A 16,001-nucleotide genomic window follows, 5' to 3' on the forward strand; every position below is an offset into this window, starting at 1 on the left:
TCGCTTTACAATAGACACAGGTTGAGTTATTCTACGTCACATAATGAATATTGTAAAATCAAATCTATTAGATGCAGTTGTAAAAGGAAATCCTGAGTTTTATGGTAATTTGTAAGGATCTTTAAATGTTATGCATATTTGGGTAATTTATTTTCATAATGGATTTTTCTACTTCATAGTTGGCAAAAAAAACAAAGAATGCAAAAGCCTTAAAACATGCTACTAAAGAAAATGCTGTTTGAATGTCTGCTGTCATTGAAATGTAGTCTTTGTCTGCTGAGTCAACACAGATGATTTGTCTGAACTTGCAGAATAAAATACAAAAGTCAGACAATAAAAAAAGGAACAGAGGTTGTCTCTGACTTATCAAAGTAGCAGGAAATTAGGGGGTAAAAGTGCAGAAGAAAAGGCCTCTCGTCTCTGCAGGTAGGCTCTGGTTTCCTCCTGTTGTGGAGAATAAAGTCAGTTTTCCATTTTTATTGACTGTTCAAATGATCTGATCTTTTGGGTTTTTTCTTCTCTTTTCCTTGTCCCCCCCTGGGGAAAGTTTCACAGACATTTGTCTTTCTCTGTATATGAGCTGCCTGCTTTGTGGTTTAATGTAATGGCTGATCATGGTTTGGTTTATGTAATAATTAAGCTACAGTGATTTGAAAGTAAAGTAAAAAGCAAAACTTTTATGCATTAGAATAAAACAAATAATTAAAAGGTAAATGATCCCACGGCAAACCATAATAGTCATTTCTTCCACTTTCGGCTTCTCCCATCAGGGGTCGCCACAGCGAACAAGTCGCATGGTAAATTTGGCAATGTTTTACGCCGGATGCCCTTCCTGACGCAACCTTCTCAAACCGGGCTTGGAACCGGCACAGAGGTAGAGAAGGGAACAGGGAGCAGCGTCATTTAAAATGATGATAATTGAATATAATTGATTTTGGATAATATCATTTGGATTCAGACATTAAAGGTTCATTGTACTATAATGTAAAAACGAAAATCACAGCATGCAATGCAACATGTGATGGCAGCAAAAAACAAACAAAACAAAAAAAGATCAAGCTATCATCACATTCCAATGTGTGGAAACATGACATGTGACCGTACAGTGTGGTAGAATGTTCTGATAATGTTCCATTTGGATTCTTGTTTTTGTTTTGAGGATAAACATTGGGCTGAACTTTATGAAACTAAAACGTGAATGGATTTTCCATTGATTCTTGTTTAGTTGTTTGATTGTACACATTGAATGTACACTTGATTATCTTACAAGAAATACAAGTAATCTGGAAACATCTCCTTCATTGTCCAGTACTCAGGTATTCATCTCTGAGTCACACATGTGGAATTTTTGGCTGAAGATGTCCTGGATCCATTTTGTGTCAGGGAATGGGATCAAATCGAATAGTTCAGTATGAACCAATACTAACTATGAATCATTTCAGCGATGAAGTTTTTGATATGAAACAAATTTTTGTTTAAATAAAACCATTACACCCCTTTTTTAACACATATTTATAATGATTAAAATGTGTGCCCTTTAATGAACAAGAGTTCCTCTATAACACCTAAAGATTCACTCTGTATCACCTAGAACATTGTCTGTAACACTTGACGATTTGGTTTAACCCTTTTATAACATTTGATCCTTAACACGTAAACAAGTAATCCTGAAATAAGTTATTTGTAACGCCAAAATATGGGATGTTTAACACCTAAATAGGCACTCTGCAATGCCAATGTGTTAGATCTGTAACACATAGACAAACACACGGTAGAACCTAAACTGTGTGATCTTTAACACCTAAATAAGTGCTTTGCAACCCCTGTACATTGTGATAGGTAACACCTAAACAAGCATCTGTAACACACACACACACACACTTTGTAATGCTTAAACTATGACATGTAACACGTAAACATGTGCTCTGTTATGCCTAAAACATGTTTTCTGGACCACCTAAAAATGTGATTTGCAACACCAAAATGTGATCCGTAACACTTAAACGTATGATTTTTAACTCTTAAAACTAAAGCTCCTTACCCGATTAGCCAGCTAACAACAGCTGGCATATTTCCGAAACCTTGACTGAGAGTTTGAGTAAGTTCACCTCAGGTCATACCTAACGATCCAAGCTCCTCATTGAACTGGCTCTGCTCTGCTACATCAGTGTCTCCCTCCTCCCCCCAATCTCCTGTCTTTCTCATCTACCTCTCTCTGCCATTGCTTACTATCTGCTTTATCACTTTTCCTTTGTCTTGTGGGGTCATGTTATTGAGATGGATGTGTCCATGACTGACGAGGGACAAACCTCAGGGCTGAAAAGGAACACGTTTGGAACAAATTGGCTGTGTTTGTTGGCTTGGTAAAGGGTATTTATGAAGTGTAAACATGAGGCATATGTGACATTAGGAGGGTCATCCCATAATCCGAGGACGGAAATTAACTTTGCGTAAAGGTCACGTGGAAAGTTAAATGTTTAGTTTGATGTGGAATTATCACCTTATGCTTTTATGCCTATACAAACACTAGTAATGATAAGAGCAAATAGGTGAGCTTCAAGGCCGTTTTTCCAGACATTAACAACGTGCTTGAACACTGAGTACGTTCGTTCTTGGACTTGATCATTGTTTAATAAAGTTCCATGGCTTTGCATCTGCAGTAATGTCTAATCACTGCTTGGCATACTCCAGATTTTTTTCTTCAAACAACTGCACACGAGCAAAGCTCTTTACTTTTAGCAGAAACAAAAGTAAATAACATTATTTTCACACATCACTTGTTTTGGTCTCAATTGTCTTGGCATCTTAATCGGCTTCATTATTTGTTATACAAATCTGTCATGTTCAAAATGTTGTATTGTTTATTATAAAACATCATACAAAACGATAAAAGATGTGCAAATGTGTGTATCGAGGAGAAATAAAAGTCCAATGATGAACTACTGCTTAAGTTATACACTGCAGGTTGATTGAATTAAAACAGACTTGATTTTTAACCTGTTCCACGACACTGTAACTATGGGCCTTGGTAAGGCGCAATCAGTTGAACAATTCTTTATGGCTAGCATGGACATGCCGCCAGATCACTTATCAGTGGTCGTAAGCCCAAAGTGGATATGATGTGTTTGTGTGTTTGACTTTTTTAATTTATTTGTTAGCTTTACTTCTGCATTTATTTTGAACATGTGGCCTACAATGTCTCCACCATTGAGACAAAAGTTTAGCCGAAGAAAAAGAAAAGCTTTTCTGTTTGGATTCAGCTGGCTCATCTAGCACACACATGCAATTATCCTCAATGATCCAAATGGTGTTATAAGCTGTTATCTGCACTCATTTAAACACTCTAACTGCCTTGTTTGCTATCGAGAGACTGCATTTGGGGAAAAGTGAGACTGGATCCATTTCCAGGTTTGTGAAATTAATGCAGTGCAAGCCTCCAGCTGCAGTGGTGTCTGTGGCCTAAGTGTTTTAATTAAATGTGCTCATTTTGCTGTGTTACTCAGGTATATGGTGACATGGTGGTATTATTCATTTCAGCGTCGCATGTAGGAATGGGCTGGGGAGTGTATGAATGGTGGAGAGAATCATCACAGTTCATGACAGGAATAGATGGATTTATTAGAGATAAAGTGGCAATTCATTTAGCCGGCCAAATCAGTTCAGTGCAATCATTCTCGTTTTCTAATAACTCTGTGGAACTATTACATAGTACATTAAATCTGTTACGAGATCAACGGTGGCATAGTGGTTAGCTCTTTTTCCTCAGTGAGAAGGCCCTGGTACGAATACCCGGCTGAGTTCACATGTTCTCCCCATGCATATGTGGTTTTCTTCCAGGAAATCTAGCTTCCTCCTACAGTCCAAAGACATGCTTCAAAGGTTAATTTGGATTGTCCCTGGGTGTGATTGTGTATGTGTGTGGTTGTACGGCCTTACGACAGACTGGTGACCTGTCCATAGTAGGGCTGGGAATCACTGGGTTCCTCACGAGACGATACAATTTGCGATACATTGCTCACGATAACGGTACTATCATGATATGGCGATAATCGATATCATCGTCTCTAACAACTCACGATATATCAAACTTTAAGAAAGAAAAACTTGAAAAACTGTTTTTTGGAAAATATTTCCCCATTTATTTTTTAGTTTTTAAACAATGATAATAAACTTGTGTCCTATTTGGTGTAATGAATAACAGACTTTAGTGTAACATTGCTGAAATCAACAACACTCTGTCTTTGACAAACAATGACAATTTTGATTTGGAAATGTTTGTAAAATTTGGTTTAAACAATAGTGAACATGATCAGCAGCCATTATTTAGTACAAAATTGCTGTAAACAGGTTAAAAAATAAATAGGTCAAGTAGCTGCCAGGTACTTTGGTATTAACTTTTGAAAAACAAAGCCATAGCTATCGCATTATTCAAAAAAAAAAAAGAGCTGTTAATCAGATATTAGTTCTGTGAAAAAATTATAGTGTCTTTGTTAAAAAAAATAAAACAATTTAGTGCAAATGTGGTGTAAACAAAATAGAATTCTCCCAAATGTGGCCCGCCATGTCATTTTATCTGGCCTGCGAGAGCATACAAGTTTTTAATTTCTTAAAAAATAAATAAAAGAAATGTGTGTATTTATTCATATCTAGGGGGAATTGGACTTGAAATTTCAGATTGGGCAAACATCCATAAGGACTTATACACTGTCCATATAACCTAACCTGACAGAATTAAATGTAAAAGGATTTATGCTAGAGTAACAAGCAAACATATGTTTTCTATGCAACTGTAATTGTCACTTTAAAAAGTTATAATAAATAAATTAATTATTTAACATTAAGGAGTAGTTACGTTTATTTGTCATTACATTTAATTACATGTATAAGTTATATTTGGCCCTTTGAGGACAACCGCTATGCTGATGTGGCCCTCAGTGAAAATGAGTTTGACATCCCTGCCTCATCATAGATCATAGTGATTTCCTTTATGATGTTTCCACACTCTTCTCAGCTACATTGTAGATTCTGACCCTCAACTAGGTTATTTCTGCCATCACTGACGGAAGAACTTGCATATTATAACATCATACGAGAGTTATTTACAGCTCGTAGTTGTTTTATTCACACCTATGTGACCAATATCCTCTTTTTTTTTTCTGCTGACAGGAATATTTGTGTATAATAGTTGCATGGTTGTTGGTGCTTTTCATGTCTCATAAGTTTTGATGTCTTACCTTGAAGCACTGAACACATTTTCAATTACCATGACCAGATATGCCACCCACACTTTTCCTGATCAGATGTTGCTTCTGTCTGTTCTCTCTACAGTACGAATTCAAGGTGAAAAACATCAAAAAGAAGAAAGTCAACATTGTCGTGTCAGTCGATGGCGTCAAGGTGACTTTGAGGAAAAAGAAAAAGGTGAGTTAACTTCTTTCTATGACTATTTTTCATAAATTTCACATGTATAACTATGCCTGTTCAAAGCAAAGATCTTTTGTTACTTGCCTTTTCCTTTTTAATCCAAAAGAAAGCTTAGCAGACAAAACTATGGAACATTAGGCATCATATCTGCACATTACTATTATCGACTACTTTCATTATGAAATGTTGGTAACCCATACTAACAAGACGTGAGAAATTATAGACTCCAAATGGTTTATTTTAGTTGTGGAAATTCAAAGAAATATTTTCAATTAAAAATATTTTTGTTTACTTATTTTTTTAGCACATATGATCTTCAGCACTCTTTTTATTTATTTGACTTCTGAAGTATGAACATGTATTTAGTTGTATTTTCTTTTAAAGGTTTTACAATATTAAGTAGTTGTATACCAACTGAAATCAAATGGAAACAACATTAACCTCTTTTAAAAGGTTTGCTCTTCAGGTCCGGAAAGTATCGGGCTCTGTCAATTGCACTCAGCTTTCATAGGATTCCTTTGGTCTTTTGATCATGTACATTTTTTTTAAATCTGGTTGAGCCGGCACCGTCATCTTACCCTGATGCCTCCTGGGCTGTTCGGGCACACAGAAGATGTCCTGGGGAAAACCCAATTGGGAGGGACTAATGGGGTTCCACTGGCAAACCAGGAGGAAGTGGGGGGTCTGGGCCCCCAAGACTTGGCCCTGGAAAAATGTGAAATGACGGAGGGATGGATGATGTCTTGAGTATTTTTAAAAGATAAATAATGAAAAAATAATTAATGTGATGGGAAAAAAAGCCAAGATCAAATTAGTTGAACTTAGAATTCCTTGAAGTATAGACTCATTCTTTTTTTTCTTTCAAAGGATGCCTGAGCACTCAAGGTCTGAATTTGCTCCGTTTTGTTAGATTTTACTACTGGCTTTATCAAGTCAAATCAAATCAAACTTTATATAAAGCACTTTTCAAATAAAAGCATAACACAAATTGCTTTACATTAAAACAAAACAAAATAAATAATATGAAAATGAGCATGAAAATTAAAATAAACAAGCACAAAAATTTAAAAAAAATGGGTCCCCCTCCCCATACCTACACACAGCCCCCCACTACTTTCACACCTCCCACCCCTCCTGATACTTTAGCATAAGAATAATTATTTGTCAGTATAATAGCTAACCGCAATGACATTAGACCTGCTCAAGACTGGGAGGTATAGGTATACAGAAGATGTCAATGTTGAAAGGTAGTCACTTTGCAAAAATGCCATTTATGAATAAGGGCGTTTCAGTACATACTAAAAAGATATGAGTAAAGAGCGGTAACATGGGGAAACAGGAGTCCATTTTCCAACCAGAACACAGAGTGTGTGTTGTTGAGTGGGGTGTGGCTTGTTGCTCTTTTCCTCAGTCTTGTAGTCTTTGTCCTGATAGAGCTGTAGTGTCTACCGGAGGGCAATTCGTTGAACAGGGGGCTGGAAGGGTGCAGTCTGTTATAATGCTCTGTGGGATAAAGCAAACTATACCTTAGCCACTCCAGAACTATTCTTTATAACATTTAATGTAGTAGAGGCTGAACTGCACCCAAACAACCTATTAGAGACCAAAAAAGCTTCCAGAGGACAACAGAGACCTGATTGTACACTTCTTAGAGGCTAGAACATAATTGCCATGCAGTCGACCGAGCAGACGGGGATCAACCAAATGTACTGTGTGAGCTTAATGCATGTTTGTCACTGCTATCTGTCTTGTTGGGTCAGGTTTGTCCACACACTGTGTGAATAATCCCCAAAGCTGTGACATCTTTGTTTAAAACGGTTGGAGGTCCTGACAAATGGATGAAATGAAATATGTATTTACACTTTGTGTTTTTCTTTGATCATGCAGATCTCACAGCATCACACACTTGAGTCTTAAAACTAATCAGGTATAATGCACATAAATGTGGTGGGGCAGTAAAGTATTTGGTAGTCATGAATTCTGCAACTTGTCCCACAAAGACAAGTGGGGTCTGTAACATCTATCATTGATGTACTTCAACTGTGAAAGACATAATGTAGAAAGAGAATCCAAGAAATCACATTGTAGGATTTTTAAAGAATGTATTTGTATGATGGTGCATAACATGTGTATTTAGTTCCTACAAACAAGAAAGACTTTGGCCCCCCACAGATTTGTTACTTCTTCTTTAATAAGCTTTTCTATCCTCTACTTGTTACTTGTATGTGGACAGGTGTATGAAAGACACACACACCCTTAAACAGTCAGAATGTAACCCCTCCACAATGATTCAGACCATAGAGCTGTCAAAGGCCACCAGTGACAGGATTGTACACCTAGATTGGGAGGAACCAATCTACCAGGGATGCCCCAATTACAAAGAATTGATGTGAACTTCTCTTATTGATCAAATACTTACTTTCTGCACCATTATATCATTAAATTCTTTAAAAATCACACAGGGAGACTTCTGTGACTCTTTTTTTTAAATCCCGCCTCTCACAGTAAAATCATAGGTATGTGGAACATTACAGACCCCTCTCTTCTTTTGAAGTAAGACGACTTTTCCCTTCTCATAAGACTTGCATAAAGGTCCCTGCGTGGTTCTTCACGATTCTTTTAACTATGTTCTTCCCTTGATCCACGCTTTTTAATGATGGAAGATCATTAGAGTGAACCTTGTAGAACATTGAAAGCATTATCTGACTTGACAAAATAAAACAAAACCTCTAGGAAGAACAAAGTGTCAGTTGTGTTTCTTGCTCTGTTTTTTATTGTCAAAGCAGCTGTTTGCTGTAATTTGTTGTTTATTCTGCTCATCCATGAACAAGTGAATTTATCTGTGATGAATTTAAAACCCTTGCAACATTAAGCAGCTCTTTCCCTGCAAAGAAGTGAAAGTCAAACAGTTTTACCTCTTAGTGCACTTAATGTTGGCATTTCCTACTGCTGTACATTAGCATCTTTTATCAGATGCATTTGAAGATATTAATTATATGTCCATAAAGGTCTGATGCTTTTCTGTAAAAAACAGGATAGAATTTAAACAATTTCACAGTTTGGTGGAGTAACACAATACCAAATCTACTCCTTCCACTTCATGTCTATATATTCTTGTCACAAAACCCTTTACTTTCATAGAAAAGGTCAAACTCTACCTTCCTGTTTTGGTAATTAAAGAATCTTGTTGAAGGCTCAGTGTAAATTTAATCAGGTAATCTGGTCAGTAGATGCAGGATCTTCATTTACTTCTCCTTTGGTCATTTTTGCTTCCCGTCCTAAAGAGATGAAATGTCAAATGTGACGTTGAAGGGATTTACATTTCAGAGCAGCTTGTGTTTGTGTGTGGAGATTGGAGTGGCTGAATGAGTGAAGTCAACAAAGCGCTCCTTCAACACAGAAATCGATATAAATAGTTCCTGTGCGCCCGAGTGCTGACATTTTGATTGTGACCTTAAACTGAAAGACGGCTTTAATCAAATGCACAATCGAAAGAAAAAAAGAGAAATATGGATTTGTAGAAGAATTTGGATGTGAAGTTGATTTTCATTTGCATTAAATGGAAGTTTGTGAGTCTTAACCTTAAGGTGTCATCAGTCCTTTGACCTGGTGTAAATGAAACCTCTTTATTTGTTTGCAGAAGAAGGAGTGGACATGGGATGAAAGTAAGATGATTGTGATGCAGGACCCAATTTACAGGTAAGCCTGGTATATTATTTATGTGTATGTTTACATTTACACATACACATGTGTGTTCCAAACACTGTTTAATTGTACTTTCTCAATTGTTCGGTTCTTTTTGGGACCCAGACTTTTTTTTGCCTAAGAGGCTTCTTGGTGATATTAAAATAACATTCCATTCATTTAGCTCATCTGCAAATTCTAATTTATGAGGATTTTAATACTTCAGCTTAATGACTTTCCTGCTTCGGCTCATTGGACCTTTTCCTCAAATGAATTTCAGTCCAGACTTTGATTCAGTGCTCAGAAAATGAGAAAACTTTCTTTGTCCCTGCAAGTTTTGATGTTCTGGAAACAGAGAACTATATGCCCTCTGTTCGACATGGACTTACTCTGACTGAAACCACAGAGATATTCCCATAAAAACATAATGGAAGTGCTTTGACCCCCTATTATAAAAATGCACATTTTTTGACAACAGTCTCCAACCTATTCACAGAAAGAAATCCTACCAACTCGAACAACAGTGATCACTTGAAAATGTCCATTTTTGTTGAGATATTCAGAAACATTTGTAAGTTTTTCATTTCACAAACATTTAATTCAATTTTCCAAAAGTCTTTGTCCTTATTTAATTTTGAATGGAGTTTTTAAACTTCCAAACTGCTGTGTTTCTACATCCAGCAGCCTGATTTTTTAAATGCAGCTATAAAACGGGTGACAAGGATCAGGTCTGAAGTTTTCATCAAAGCAGTTGGAGCCCCCTGTTTTTCAAGTCATATCTGGGTGTGGACCAACTTTGCTGTGGGTGTGGGGTCTCGCTTTTAAAGTGGTTTGCTTTGCTATCAGTAAAATCAGTTGGATGCCCAGAGCTGTGACTGTTTCATGCCTTAAACATAAGGCTGGCTTTTTAAATAAAACTCCTTTAAAAAGCCAGATTGAATTCCTATATACGGCGGTGTGGGACTTTTTAACTTAAAACAACTTTAAAGTAAATTTATAAACTAGATTTGTGAACTTTGGGGAACCAATTTCCACAAATATAATATTAAACTAAAACATAACTCAATATTAATGTGCACATAAATCTCTAAGCCAAATATTAAGGTTCAATAAGTTATACTTTTTGTATGATGTATTTTTAATACAACTTTAACTGAACAGTTCTGATTTTTTAGGAACTATGCTAGGATCTGCTAGGATCACAAGATTGTTCCTCCAAAATGATGTGTATATTAAAGTGTCATATTCAGTATGACCAATACAGAAAGTCTAAATATAGAACCAATGCAGCACCACCCAATATTAGAACACGATGTAATTTTAGGAATATAACAGTTGTCTGGCATCTTTAATTAATTTAATCGTTGTTTAATTGTACAAATGATAGGCAATATTAGAAATCTAAACTTTAGTTTGTTTTTTAAGGTTTAAAATGAGGAAAATATGCGGCTGAAAAATATGACCTTTTAGGTTTTCAATCAGCTTCAGTGTGTGGCAGAACTGTGAGATCAATATTAATAATTAGTATTCAGGAAGAGCTAAGAGAATTTTTTTGGCAGACGTTGCTCTCTGTCGTATCAAAACTTGATATTTATTGTAAATTTGGTCGAACAAGAAAACTGTCAAATTTAAGTACAGTATAGTACTTTTTCTCTGAAGTAGAAACCAAATTGAACCCTAATGGTATAACACTTCATATTTTGCTCTGAATGACTCATACTTGATCCCCCCTGCTCCCTGTATTTATCCTCCAAACACTGACACACTCCCTCCCAGGCGGATGAAGCTCAGAAGTGAATCCAGGAACTCAGTTGGGGGGGGGGGGGGGGTTCTGGAACTGGTTCTGTCAAAAAGATGGATTTTGTTAGTTGTTTGTGTCAACCTTTAAAAGAAGGATTTCTAAAAGATTGTATTTAGTCTACGATGGTTTAGCTAGTCTGCACCATCCTACCCTTCTCCTGCAAATGTTTTTTGGGTTCCTCCTCCCAGGGGAGGAAGAGCGTGAGGTTTGTCTCCTCCATCTTTCACTATTGTCTTCTGAACCATGTGTGACAGATCATCTCTTGGTTATAGCAAAAAGACTTAACAGTTTGACACATAAGTTAGCTGCAAAAACGTATGCCAAAGAGAGGCAAAGACCAGGTGTTCTTAAAGGAGCACCACCTTAAAAAATTCCATGAAAAAAAAACTTTATTTGCGAACATTTATTTGGTTCTTAGGCCTTTAGGGGCTTTTCCATTGAGTTGGCTCAGTAGGGGTTGTTTTCCATTACAGCTAAGAACTCAAAATGTCCTTTAACGGCCTTTATCTTGCGCTAAACACAGAAACGATAGAGGACATGTTGCTGCTGCTTTATTGGCTGCTTGGTCTGTGACTTACCGTCACACTAATGATGACAAAAAGCAGCAGAGAAGGCTGCAGGTGGCAAGAAAACACATTTTTATCTAATCCAGGAAAGCCTGGGAAGCCTTACAGCATTGCCAAACTCAGGAGGTTCCATCTGCCTGAAAAAATTAATAAAACAATTGCAAATGAATGTTAAAACATCGGACAAACTGTGTATTTTATTTTTTGCCAGTTTTGGACAGTTACACGTTTTTCAGGAAAAGGGTAACAAAAAGTAGCAGGTGCCAAGTAGTGTCCATAAATAAGTGGGACCAAGTAAAGCTATAGTCACATGCACGGGAGATGACCTGTATGGGTGCTGTGGGATTTTTTTGGATTGTCCAAGCTCATGGAGGGTTCTACCAGAAGGTTCTACCGGGGTTAGACCGGCCGGTACAAGGCACACCTTAAGGGAAGCGTGTCTTGCATTTCCCTTGAGGCTCGTTGAAAATGTAACATGCAATTGTCATGCATGTGGTAAGTGTATTGTGAAGTATTTTTTAAGGCTAAGTTGTGTGCACATACGGCGTATGGGTGACGCTGTCGTACGGTGCCCTATTGCCCCGCAAAAGCCATTAGTAAATCAGCAGTCACAACTGCCTCATGACGAGATAAAGGCTATCTGAGGGCAAAAGGATGAGTGAATCTGTATGGGGCACATAAGGAGTACGCATTTATCACATGAACAGAACTTAAGAGCCTTTTGCAAAATCCACAGGATTTTGGGGTGGGGGCAGGGTGGGGGTGGGGGGTCTTTGCATATTGTATGTGTGTTTGCTAGACCTGTTGCTCGCAAAAAAATACGAACATGAACATTATCATTCTACAGGCTTACCAATCAGACTATGACTTTGCTATTTTGTTTGAGGTACCTCTGGGATCTGTATAGGTTGGCCTTTCTTTGCTTGCAGACAGCCACCTTTAGCCTTAATGGCAGTTGTGTCTAAGGCTTAAATAAGGATGTGAAAGAGTGTTGTTTGGCGACACTGTTGAGACATTTATTTATCCACTCAGGACTGTGGGACACAAGAATTGAGCTTTTTTATGACGTGCCTGGTGAAACTTTTGAAAAATGTGATATTGAATTGCGTCTCCTCAGATTTGGTCCAGATCTACATCTATGTCGACAAACCTGTGACCATTTTTTTCCAGATATCCCTTCTCTAACTGCTACTGATTAACTTCATTAGGTGTGTTTTGCTGACAAAAAGGCTAAAAGGGAAATGACTTGGGAAATTAGTTGGAGAATTGACAGAACATCAGCGTGAAAGAAATATGAAAAGACTCCTTTGGTGCAAAAACAAACATGATATTTAACTCAATTACCAGATAATTCCCTCCTGAAGGCTGTGAGGGATCATGGCCTGCTGTGCATCTTGACAACCATTGAAAGTTGTTTCTGTTACAATGAACAAATGAATGTGCATTGTTGCTAAGAAAAAAAAAACTGCCAGATCCTGTTATGGACCTAATTTCTCCTTTCTTTCTGTATGATAGGGAAGTTCATCAATAAATGAACTGTTAAAAACATATCTTTGTGTTAAAAGAATTTTATTTTTTACACCAATCAAAAACGATTTTAGTTCCAGCCATCCACAGTGGATATTCATCCCATTTTTTTCTTGTTGTAAAAAGAATCAATTCTAATGGCGGGGAATAATTAGCCAATCAATTTCTCGCTGTGTTTGCTGTGCCCGACTGCCTCCAGAGCTGCTTCTGCCTGGATTTGCCTTATCTGTTTGTAATTAAGGTGACAGAGATTTATGTACATTGTTTTTCCTTCGAAATTTTAAATGGTTTAGAAATTGAAAAAGGTAGATTAGAAAAATATGCTTGGATTTTACATGCAATGTAGATCTTTTTGTTGGTGTTTTAAGTGTACAGTTTAAGCTTTAGGCTTACACGTTTAATTTGTAAGATTAATGTTAGCCCAGAGCAGGTCATCATTAACCACTTTCACCGGGATAAACAGCATTGTTTTTGTGCAAGCAGCTTTTAGTCATAACAGATTTTTTTAAAAATCAGTCAGTTATCTTTCGTCTGTGGTACTTGGAAAAAATATATATTAATATATATTTTATTACTGCATGACTGTCGTCACAATCATTTATATTCACAATAACAATTTATCAACACTTGTTTTATAGTATCAATATAGTGGAAATGCTGTACACACAACTGATTAAAAAAAAAAAACAGAACAAAAGAGTAGTATGATTGTCCTCTTTCCTGTTTTTTCTGTGGCACACATGCTGTGCCCTTTGCATGTTGACCTCATCTAAATTGCAGCCCTAGTCCCTAATCCCTCAATCATTTTTTTCTATTAGCCCAGACTCAACACGAGTTTGTGTGGTTTAAGGTGTTTCTACCACATGGGACACCAGGCTACGATTTTTAACACCACCTAAATAAACTGCCCAGAGTGGGAAAGGACGCAATTTAAGAGCATAACTATAACTGTGCTAATCAATACTAATTCCAATGATTACACTAATACAATAATAATTTGATTCCAGTTGAACCATAACCATCAGACTGTGGTTCTCCTGCACATCTCAATAAAACAGGCCACATTAATGAGATAGTCCTTAACCTCAATGCATCTTCGAAAAAATAGCTTGTATGTAAACAAGCATGGCTCTCCTGCTTGTCAATCACCACTTTAATAAAAACAAATGACTTCCAGATTTATTCAAAACAATGCAACATTATTATAGTGATTTATTTTATCATGGTTAAACCTTAAAAGCAGTAGATACAAACTTACAATTTAAGTTGATACAAATTGATTGAAGTCTTCTGTAATTACTGACCACAAACTAATTGGTAGCAGCGTCAACACTAGCAATTTGTAGAAAAACTACATTACATCAAAATATTTTTTAAATTCTTGATTTACTTGTATGATTTAAATTTGTTCAAACGAAGTTTTTTAGGGTAAGTAAATAAATACTTTCTCGTGTCAGGTATGTTGCCTGTCCGCTCTCCTTCCACTGTCATTTCCCTGAATGCAGCGTGTTCTGGCGTATTTTGTCCTAAACAGCGGCCATAAGGGCCCTCGTTTTTTTAACATGCAATGAAGACATCTCTACAAAAATGATGTACCTACAATAAAGTGTGGGAGCGGGCTAAAATTCAGACACAGCTGTTTCTATTGAAGTTTATGAAGTGGGTCACTCAGCAGAAGTTCATGACCAAAGGTGGTATTTCTTATCTATGAATCAGTTAAACATAAAGGGTTAAGGCTCTTAGAAAGTGTGCTGTTAGCACGTTGTTCCTAATAAAGTAACACAAAATGCTAGCAGGTTTTCATTAAACTTTTATCTTTTGCCTTGTGCAGCTAAGTAGAATACGAGGGAAAAATTCAAACTTAAATTTTTGATTTCTATATTTTATATTTAAAGACACTCAAAAACAGAAAGCATGAGTATAACTTTAACATAACAGGAAAAAGCTGAGTTATTACAGAAAAGATACTCTTTGGTCTTTGTTTTTGCAACCAGAATAAACCTTTTATTTTACATCTAGCCAATTATCCTCATAATTAAGAGATCTCCTGCTGATGGTCATGTAAAATAAAAGTTTCTCTGCTGTTTGCACAGTATATACTCAACTTTGAAAAACTGAAGCTGGAAGACACATGTAACCTTTAATAAAATAAACCCTAACCATCTTCTAAAAATAATGTGGAATATGAAATGTAAACATGTTGGATCTTGTTAATTTGAAAGATAAAATCATGTTTTAATTCTGCTGTATGATTTAAACCGATGTGGTTGAATAAAAGCACATATAGATGCTTTTAAAAAAACTGGGTTATAGTTTAAAAAAATATTAATCATTAAAAATATATGGAAGTTGCAGCTCTTTATTATTGCATATTTTAGGATCTGTCTTTCTATCCTTTCATCAATCCAACACATCTATCCCAAGATTCTTGACTTAAAGTAAAATTGTCATTAAAGAAAGGAAGGTTGTGCTCCATAACTTGTAATTTATTCAGTATGATAAAAGATAGACAGATATTGATTTAAATATTTAAGTAAAGAGTATAGATTTCAAGTTTGCTTTATCTAAGTAAAAAGCGCAACACTTTCGTCTTTCAACAGAAATTCCCATGTGACCCAACATTTTGCAAATGTAACCTTTTGCTATAAAAAAGGAATAAAGTGTTTGGTAAACTAATGTGATAAATATTCATGTGCAGCGTTTTTAAAGGCAGAGGGGAGGAATGCACATCAAAGACCCCAGACGGTTTTAAACGCTCCTGTGAGGAATTTTTCACTCGCATAATGGCTCGGCGCTGTGTGGCCAAATCATTTGGGGGGATTTGCTGAGCGCTTTGCATATTTCTTTTGTGCATTCCTTTTCATCTTCAGTTGCATTTCAGCTAGAGCTGCTGGCTTACTGCCACTCAAGCTGGCCACCACCCCACATATGCAAAGAAAAATAAAAAGCTAAAGGGGTATGACATGCCATTAGTTCACATTAAATATAAATATAATATA

At 36.5% G+C, this 16,001-nt stretch overlaps 1 protein-coding gene across 2 annotated transcripts in view; it reads left to right on the forward strand.

The window, feature by feature from the left end:
* The window catches only part of LOC101163480 (carboxyl-terminal PDZ ligand of neuronal nitric oxide synthase protein), a 172,697-nt gene that overhangs the window by 47,264 nt on the left and 109,432 nt on the right, over positions 1-16,001 (forward strand). For both annotated transcript variants that reach the window (XM_023954384.2, XM_023954385.2), the window contains exons 3-4: positions 5,329-5,421; positions 9,065-9,123. In XM_023954384.2, coding sequence (XP_023810152.1) covers positions 5,329-5,421; positions 9,065-9,123 — 152 coding nt within the window. The remainder of the gene's footprint in view (positions 1-5,328; positions 5,422-9,064; positions 9,124-16,001) is intronic.

This window comes from Oryzias latipes, chromosome 4 (assembly GCF_053564925.1).
Source record: "Oryzias latipes strain Hd-rR chromosome 4, Olatipes_Hd-rR_3.1".
NCBI classification, from domain to species: Eukaryota; Metazoa; Chordata; class Actinopteri; order Beloniformes; family Adrianichthyidae; genus Oryzias; species Oryzias latipes.